We start from the raw sequence: 9,950 nt of genomic DNA on the forward strand, positions 1-9,950 counted from the left end.
AAAAAAAAAAAAGAAAAAGAAACCATCCTATAACAGCAATGTATAGAATGTAATGGTAGTAAATACACTGGGTAGACCCAGTGTGGGCCTGAATACAGTGGTAGCTGAGGCCAGCTGTCCCCATTCCAGTCCCTCTGTCCCCTTTGATCAGGGTCACCCTTGGTTTCCTAACAGTAGCAACCTGGCCAGGTTCCTAAATACAGCCACCCTATAAGTGCCCCAGGTGACACCCTATAAATGAAACCTGGTGAGATCTGTGTCCACCCTCCTGTTCCCTTAGAAACCTCTCCTTGGACACTGTAGTTCCTCCTATGTGAAATATTTGGGCCATCCACCAAGCTTCCACTCAAATGTTTTATTACTGTCATACTCATCATAGAACTTTCATTTATGGTCTCTCTGGCAGCCCAGGATAGCCTGGTCATGATCTCTTCTTACATCTCCCTCCTGAGTGCTGGACCACAGGCCTCATGCACGCCATGCTCAACACAGGTCTTTTTGTTGTTGTTGTTTTGTGTGTTTGTTTTTAATTCAGTTAAAACTGCCAATCTTAGCTGAGCAGTGGTGGCACATGCCTTAAATCCCAGCACGTGGGAGGCAGAGGCAGGAGGATTTCTGAGTTTGAGGCCAGCCTGATCTACAGAGTGAGTTCCAGGACAGCCAGGGCTATACAGAGAAACCCCGTCTTGAAAAAAGGAAAAAAAAAAAAAAAGACTGTCAATCTTGTTCCATACATTGCAAATATTTTCAATTTGTTGCTTTCATTTTCAAAAATGTATGGTATTTTATTGAACAAAAACTTCTCCTTTGTATGTAGCCAAAGGATGTATCATTCTCTCTCTTATTCTTTGTATCTTACTGGAGAAATTTTTCTCTAGTCTGATATCATGAGTGTGTTTTCTTGTCATCTAAAATTTTGATATTTTTGCTTCTCAGAAATATATTCTTAAAAGTATGAGCATGATGGTTCACATCTGCAACCCCAGAACTCAGAAAATTGAGGCAGAAGAATTGATGCGGATTTTAAAACAACCTAAGCTACTGAGTTCAGGGACAGCCTGGGTTACAAAGTGAAACTTTCTATCTCTCTTCCCGCCCCCCCACCCTACCCCCCAAAAAAGGATTTTAAAAGTTCAGACCATCTTAATCTAGCTAGCTGTGCTTTGTCAAATCAATGAAGCATGGAGGTTATAAAGATGTTGCACCAGGGAAATAGGGTAATGAGTAACTACTATTTTTGCAACTTGTGAGTCCTTAATTATTTCCAAGTTCACAGTTTAAAAAAAGGTGTTACAGTCTACTTGTGACTGCCTTTCATGCATTGTGTGAAGGAGTGCTTTTGGAAACCCTTAGCACAGCAGGCAGAGAGAGAGATGCTTCCTCAAGCTGGCAGAGAGCAAAGAGACAAATGCCTTACTCCTAACACCACAGAGAAGGATTAAATGCCTTCTGCTCATCAACAAAACAAGGTGAACTTGCTTACATCCACTGCTCACAGAAAACAGCACCACAAATCCTCCCCAGCACTCCTGGAAACAAAAGTAGGCAGGCTGAAAAGGGAGAGACATTGCCCCTCTTACATGATGGCCTATGTAGAAAACACCAACGAATTTTCCAAAACAAAGACAACTCCTGCCAGGGTGGTGGTGGCGGCGCACTTGGGAGGCAGAGGCAGGCGGATTTCTGAGTTCCAGGCCAGCCTGGTCTACAGAGTCAATTCCAGGACAGCCAGGGCTATACAGAGAAACCCTGTCTCAAAAAAACAAAAAAACAAAAACAACAAAAAAACAAAACAACAACGACAAAAACCAAAACAAACAAAAAGACAACTCCTTCACTCAATGAGTTGGTTTGTCAGCTTATAAAACTCAATTATGCTTCTGCAAACCATCAAAGAATATTTGGCACTTGAAACAACGTAGTAGTTTCAAAATAAAACCGTAGGATGGAACAAATTTGTGGTTGCTGGGAATTAAGACTGTTAAGGAAGGTAGGCATGGTTGCTATGGCAACTGGAGAAAAATCTTTGAGGTGACACAAATAATTCTGCATCTTGATTATAGTGGCTGCATAATTCATACATGACAAACTTCATGTGCAGTGTGCCCACCCGGCACTGCCAGAACCCTGGGTTAGACATCCCATCAGAAAGAAGCTTGGAAGGGGTACAGAGGGTCTCTTGGTCACAGTTTTGTGTGTGTGTTTATATATAATTACCTCAAAACAAAAAGTTTAAAACCTACATAGAGAGGCTAGAGAGAGATAGCTCAATGGTTCAGGGGACTTACTGATCTTGCAGAGGACCAGGGTTTGGTTACCAGCACACACGTGATGACTCAGAAGCACCTGTAACTTCAGTTCTAAGGGATCTAATACCCTTGTCTGTCCTCCACGGGACTGCGCACACAACGTGCACAGCCAAACATGCACGTAAAACACTCGAACACTCAAACATGAACTTAATAAAAATATTGTCCTTTTTTAAAACCACATAGATTTTAATCAGCTAAATTTGTTTTCATGAATGGCTTAAAAGGAATTTGTTTTCCTGTTTTTTTGTTTTGTTTTGTTTTGTTTTTTTGGTGGAGAAAAAAAATGTCCAAACACCATTTATTGAAAGAGATCCTTTCCTCCGACTTTTGTCTACTGCGGACCCCTGTTGTTTATGTTTCTCTGTCTGGGTTTTTGAAATCAGATCTTGCTCTGTGGCCACATTGCAGGTGTCACTGTGTGTCCCATTACATTACACATTGCATACCACGTCACAAGCCACATTCTGATGATCAGCTGAGAGACACTTGGTTTCTACATTTTATTTGTTTTGTTTTCTGGGTTTTGGGGGGTTGGTTGGTTGATTTTGGGGGCACAGGGTTTCTCTGTATAACAGTCCTGGCTGTCCTAGGATTCACTTTGTAGACCAGGCTGGCCTCCAACTCACAGAGATCCGCCTATCTCTGCCTCCCAAGTACTGGGGTTAAACAAGTGCACCACCACGCCTGGCTGGTTTCTACTTGTTGACTACTATATACTATACATTGTTTACAGATTTTGGTGTGGATATACATTTTTGATTGTCTTAGGTATATATCTAAAGAGAAGTCATGCTTCTTTCTGGTGTCTCACAGCTTGTCAACACGTCAGGACAGGCCCACAGTGGTACAGCCCCTTCTTGGATAGATTAAAAAAACAAACAAACAAGCAAAAAAAAAAAAAAACCTTCAGGCCTCTTGCTATTACCAAATAAGGTCTGAGGCCATGAAGTCTGCCTTCCCACTAAAGAAGGAGCCTGTCCCTCAAACAAGTTAAACCTAACAAACATACACGGATCCCTCTCGCCGTACTATGTTCTAAATCACCCTAAATTGTTTCATTTAAAAGTGCATATATATCATCATCATCATCATTACCATCACCTTCACCACCACCACCATCACCACCACTATCACCATCACCATCACCACCATCACCATCACCATCACCACCACCACCATCACCACCACCACCACCACCACCACCACCACCACCACCACCACCACCACCACCACCACCACCACCACCATCACCATCACCATCACCATCACCACTGCCACCGCCATCGTCATCACCATCGCCATCGCCATCACCATCACCATGTGCACCATGGCAATGCAGATGCATGGAGATCAGATGGCAACTTTGAAGAGTCAGTTCTTTCCTTTTGTGAATTCTGTGGATTTGACTTGGAGCACCAGAATTACACAGAAAGCTCCTATATCCACTGAGCCATTTCACTAGCCCAGTCCTACATTTCCCATTCCAGCTGAAACAGCCAAGCCTGCCTGTTGTCAGTGTCTAGAGGACGCTGAACCTGGCCGTGGCTTTGAAAGAGCTGTTCCGTTTGCCCTATATCCAGACTACCATTGCTTTCCTCTGAATGGGACAAAGTCTACCTACCTGTTCTGATAACTCTCCCACAGCCGCCTCAAGCCATGGTCTGCCAAGCCTTCTAGGATGAAAAGATGGATCTTTCCATCCAGCAGATGGAAGCCCGTGAGCACATCCAGGTTCTGCTGCTCTTGGATCTTCACACGCACCTTGAAGGCCGACAGGATTTGCTGGATGTTCTGCAGGGGATAACTGTCCAGGTCCAGGGCTTTAGCATTGATCGTGGTGATGTCCCGCAGCAGGCTCTGTAGGAGGGACAGCTTCTTGGCATTGAACACAAAAATGATGCGGCCAAAATGGGTACTCATTAGGTTGAACTCGGGAACTCTGGACCAACCACCCAGGGGCACTGCAATGTCCACTCGCAGCTTGAGTAAAGAGTTGGCCTCCAGGTAGTTGCCTATGGGAATGGAGCTGTGCTGGAGGGCATCTATAGAAGCCTGGAATCCCATAGTCCTTCTGTTCCTGCTATCCTGGCTCCAGTTGGGAGACTTTGGCTCACAGTTGTGGATGGGAACAATCAGGTTCAAATACTTATAACCAAGGAGGAGGTCAGCAAAGCTGACCCGGGCAATGCCATAAGGATCCCAAGTCTTGTTCTGCGACTCAAAGGGGTTTGTCTCTGTGTCTCTGTGAGAGACGAAGGCCTGGACATTGAAGTATGAATCTATAAGGTCCTCTCCAAACAGGGCAGGCTTCCGGGAATACTCCTCTGACTTCCGGTCCCTGTCATGGACTTCAACTACCATGGGGGGACCCTCCAGGTATTCCCTCACGTCACTGGGGTGCATGGCCCCAAGGAAGATGACATTGATATCATGAAAAAATACATGAGTCCCATGGGGCTCTCTCTTGGTCTCGTGAACTGGAGTCTTGTGGAACTGGTATCTGCAGTACACCGGGCTGCACAGCCTCTGCAAGAGAGAGGGACAGCAGGTCACGTCACACTCTACATGTGTGCACAGCCTCTGCAAAAGAGACGACAGCAGGTCATACTCCACCTGTGTGCCCAGCATAGCACACTCACTGCCCAAAGTCGTGAAGCCTGAGCTTCCTCCTTCATCAGACATGCTGTGAGGTCAGCACAGGCATTCAAGTTGTGTGCACGTACAAGACACAGGCCACAGGCTCAAGGACAAGTGATCCCCTCCCCTCTCCCAAATAGCAAGTACCATGGAGACATAGGCAGAATGCTTCTTTTTACACCTGCTTCTAATTCCAGTCCTAATCCTGGGCACAGACGAGGTAAAAAGAGGTGTATTTTAGCAAAGGCTGAATACTACTGAGGTGTGACTAAGTGGTAGAACAGGCTGCTATGGGAATAGGTAGGAGTGGCTTTGGTATGGCTGAGGTTCCCTTGGTGCAAAGACCTGGAAGAACACAAGTCAAACAAAGGCTACAGCTTAAGAAAAGTGTAAAGAGAGATGCCTGGATGCTGCATTTACTCCTTCGGTTTTTGTCTCTGCAATGTGAGAGCCACAGCCAGGACTTATGTATGTTAGAGCTCCACAAAAGGCCACAAACAAATAAAGCCAGAATAAGCCTACAATAAAGGATAAAGGGGTTGAGCAAGAGGTCAGTGGGAAGGGTGAAAAGGAGACTGGGACGGGGCTGTGCTCAGAAAGCCAAGCAGCAAGTGGGCAGAGCAACGCTTCCCATGCCTGCCCCAGAACTCAGTACTCGGAGACCCAGAGCCTGGGTAGGAAGAAAAGAGGGGAGGATGGTTATAGACAGGAGCGTTAGTGAGAAGTCTCAGTAAGGGCCCAAAGCATCCCCTTTCTGTCTGAGATCCAGTGCCTGACGAGATCCAGTGCCTGCAAGACTCTTTAGGTTTAGTGTGCAGGACGATAAAAAGGGCTAGAAGTCTGGAACCCACTTCATGGTCCCCTCACATCTCGTCCCCACAAATTCCCTATGCTGTGTCTAGGCTCATCCTTCCCAGACATAAAAATGAGGAATGCTCAGAGAAGCCAAGCATCCTATAGAAATGACCTAACATTAAAGCATCTATTAGGAGAAGCCCCCAAATGGCAACATGCGTAAGTGGATAGAAAATTCCAGTCAATGGCTTTTCCTTAGTTTTGACACAGAATCTCGCTTATATTCCAGGCCGGCCCTGAAATCATGACCCTCCTGCCTCAGTCTTGAAAGTAATGATATTACAAGTGTGTGCTACCAGGCCAACTTCTAGTCCATTTTTTTTTTTTAATTTTTTGATTATGTGTATGCATGGGTGTCTGAGCAATACCCATGGAGGTGAGAAGAAGGCATCAGATCCCCTGGAGGTGGAATTACACAGTGGTAAGCCACCTCATGAGGATGCTGGGGACCAAACTGAACACATATACAAACACACATACATAAACACAAATATAAACAAACACATAGACACACAAATACACACATATACACAAATATAAATATATACAAACACAAATACACACATATACAAATTCACACATACATATACTTCAACACATAAATATACACACATACACAAACACAAGCATTCACACATATAAGCAAACACATATATATACACATACACAAATACAAATATATACATACCATAAAACAAATGCACAAACATACAAATACACATACATCACAAACACACAGACATACACAAATGCACACACTGATATCTGTTTATCTACTAAGTCATTTCTCCAGCCCCAGACCCAACAACTGACTTTCAAAAACCTTGTTTTAAGAGACTGGCAAGATGATTGATGTAGTAAAGCACTCACCACACAAGAATGGGAACCCGAGCTCAATTCTCAGCACCTCCATAAAGGTGGAAGGAGAGAACCAACTCCACAGAATTGCTATTGGACCCCCACATATGCACTGTAGCATGTGCATATCCTCCCTGCTACAATCATTCTCTAATAATAAGTACGAAAGTTAAATGAGTTAAATGGCCTTATTAGGAGAAAAGCAGAGGTGGAGTACTTGAAAAACTTGCCTGAGACTCTGGGTTCCATCCTTAGTATGAGGAGGAGGAAGGAGGGGAAGGGGGAGAGAGGGGAAAGGGAGGGGGAAGAAGAGGGAACAGGGTGATCTGGTGATATCTAAGAGATGCCTGAAGGACAGAGCAGATGGAGTATATGTGGCAACAGCCTGGAGCTAGCCGTTGACGTGAGGAGGGACCCAGGATCTTGTGCTTCAGAGGCCACAGAATCGGAGCACAAAGGTAGGAGGCTGGAAGCTGGGTTCCTGCTGTCTCGATTCAAAAAGTTTCTACAACCAACAGCTGAGCCTTACTCTCCACAGTGGTCTGATTCGTTCTCCATGTGTACCTTCACTGTAAACAAGAACTAAGGGTTTACTTTAGGGTGATCATAGACTGGTAGTGATCTTAGGTACCTGTCAGGGGTTAGGTACTATCTCTGAAGGAATTACTTTAAGACCTCAAAGAAGTTCCCCCAGGAAAGCTCAGTGAACACCAGACCACAGTAAGAACCACAAGTGCCTACAGCATCAGGAGGGACACAGACCTGTCATAAAATATGCAATGATCAGACATGAACAAGTACATTTGATAGTTTAATAGATCAAATGTAGTTCTACTTACTGGCTATGAATGCTTTTAGATGCAGGTTTGAAAACTGCCATTTGCTTTCAGGCAAAGATATGATAGCAGGCATGCGTGTGCACTGCAAATTTCTTTGTATTCCACTCAAAATGCTTTTTTTTTTTTTTTTTATGAGACACCAGATTAGGAAAGTCAAAGAAAGATTTAGCAAAATAGAAAGTAGAGAGCAACTCAGGCTCCCTGTGTTTATTTTTTAAAAGCAACATAAAATATGGGGACAAGAAGTGAGAAGGTAGAAAATATGGAGGAGAAACAGAAGAGATGTAGCAGATGTGGTTAGTCACCGTGCCAACCCAATCAGAACGGAAGGGAAGTAAAGGTAAAAGGTAAGTCAAAGACTTTTTTTTGAGACAGGGTTTCACTCTGTGGCTCTTGATGGCCTCAAACTCACAGAGATCTGCCTGCCTCTGCCTCTATATGCTAGGATTAAAGGTATTCACCATGCCCACCTGGACAAAGTATCTTAAGAACATGTCAAAGGCATGGCTCTTTAGACAGAAGAAATCAGCTCCTGAGCTGAGAAAAGACAGTGTGCTAGTTGGTTCTTGTCAATTTGACACAAACCTAGAGATACCTGGGAAGGCTCAGTCTTAACTGAGAAAGAATCTCCATCAGTTTGCCTGTGGGCAAGTCTACTGTGGATTTTCTCAATTAATGATTAATGTGGAGGAGCTCCTCTCACAGGAGTTGGAGAATGTGACTCCTGAGCAGATGGTCCTGAGTTTTATGAGCAAGCAGGCTGAGCAAGCCATGAGGAGCAGGGCCATAAGCAGCACCCCTCCATGGCCTCTGCTTCAGTTCCTGCCCCAGTTTCCTGCCTTGAGTTCCTGCCCTGACTTCTCTCGGTGGAGTAGTGTAGCCTGAGAGTCCTAAGATGAAAGAAATGCTCTCTTCCCTAAGCTGCTTTTGGTCATGGTGTTTTATCACAGCGAGAGAAACCATAACTAAGATGGATGTGCATATTGTTAATGAGAGAAGGTTCTGAGGGGTATCTACTGTATGAGTCCAGATATGTGGCATCCCAGAAAAGAAAAGAAAAACCTTATCAGTTCTCTGTTCCTGTGTGCACCTCTGCAGAGTGGCAGGAAGGTGATCCTGATACCTTTGTGGTTTCTAATGACCTCATTTTAACTTCACTGCCTTCTCAAAGTCCCCCTTTCCAAATAAGCTCACATTAGAAGGTGCTTGACATTAGGGATTCAATATATTTTTTGAAGAGAATCGATTTAATCCAAAAAATCCCCAAATTGGCAAATTTTGTATTAATGCAAAACAAATTGATGATGAGAGATGGATGTGAGGAATTATGGGAACTATAAAACATAGCAGACACACATCTTCATGGTGATGGTGCATGCTGTAGCTTGAGTTCAGTGACGGTTCCATTCATCTACATGTGATAGGATCCTAACTCCATGTCCTGAACCTGATAGTGTGCTCTAGGTATGTACATGGGCCTTCCTCAGACTCCTGGCAACTTCTTGTAAATGGATATTTCAAAATAAATATATAATATATGCAGGTTTCTTTTCTGGAAAAGTATAATGTATACATGTGAATATAGTCACACTAAGATACGTAATATATTAGTTAATTTTCTGTTACTGTAACAATGCATCACAAGTAAGGTATCTTCTAGAAGGGATGATTTAGTTGAGATTTCCGTTCCAGAAGAATAGGACCCCATCATCATGACAGGGAAGCTTAGCATCAGGCAGGCATGGTGACACAAACAGCAAGCTGAGAGCTCACACTTAAACCACAAGCAACAAGCAGAAAGAGTGAGGAGGAAATGGTATGGAGACTTTGTACTTGCAAAGCCCACCCCAAGTGATGCACTTTCTCCAACAAGGCCAAATCTCCTAATTACTGCCGCCAGCTGGGAACCAAGCATTTGACTGCCTGAGACTACAGGAGACATTCCTTCAAATCACCACAGAAAATAGTTTCCAAAGACAAAAAGATCCTATAATCTTTGAGAAAAGTAACAATGCCTTCAAAACGCTGAAGTAATGATTTTTAACCAAGAAGTCTAAACCTAACTGTGCTGGCTAGCTGTTTTGACTTTGGTTGATTGGTTGGTTGGTTAGTTGCTTGCTTGCTTGCTTGCTTGATTGATTGATTGATAGGTTTGGTTTGGTTTCTTTTGGGTTTGGTCAATTTGGCACAACCTGGAGTCACCTAGGGAGGCAGACTATCGATTGAGGAATTGCCTCAGTCAGATTGTAGGAACAACTTAGGGCATTTTTCTTGATTAGCAATTGATCTGGAAAGACCCAACTTAAGCCTACTGTGGGTGGTGCCACCCTAGAACAGGTGGCCCTGTGCTATACAAGAAAGCAGTCTGAGACATCCTGCTCTACATAGAGTTTTCTAGGACAGCCAGGACTACAGAGAGAGACCCTATCTCACAAAAAGGGAGGGGGGG

The 9,950-nt window shown here is 44.0% G+C and overlaps 1 protein-coding gene across 7 annotated transcripts in view; it reads right to left on the reverse strand.

The window, feature by feature from the left end:
* Kiaa1257 (KIAA1257 ortholog) overlaps positions 1–9,950 on the reverse strand; it is a 61,727-nt gene that overhangs the window by 18,647 nt on the left and 33,130 nt on the right. For all 7 annotated transcript variants that reach the window (XR_004122155.1, XM_031382470.1, XM_031382471.1 and 4 more), the window contains one exon: positions 3,934–4,838. Coding sequence is in view for 6 of the 7 variants with exons in the window: in XM_031382470.1 (XP_031238330.1) it covers positions 3,934–4,838 (905 nt within the window). In the remaining variant the exon portion in view is untranslated. The remainder of the gene's footprint in view (positions 1–3,933; positions 4,839–9,950) is intronic.

The sequence above is a fragment of the Mastomys coucha genome, unplaced genomic scaffold, assembly GCF_008632895.1.
Source record: "Mastomys coucha isolate ucsf_1 unplaced genomic scaffold, UCSF_Mcou_1 pScaffold20, whole genome shotgun sequence".
NCBI lineage: Eukaryota > Metazoa > Chordata > Mammalia > Rodentia > Muridae > Mastomys > Mastomys coucha.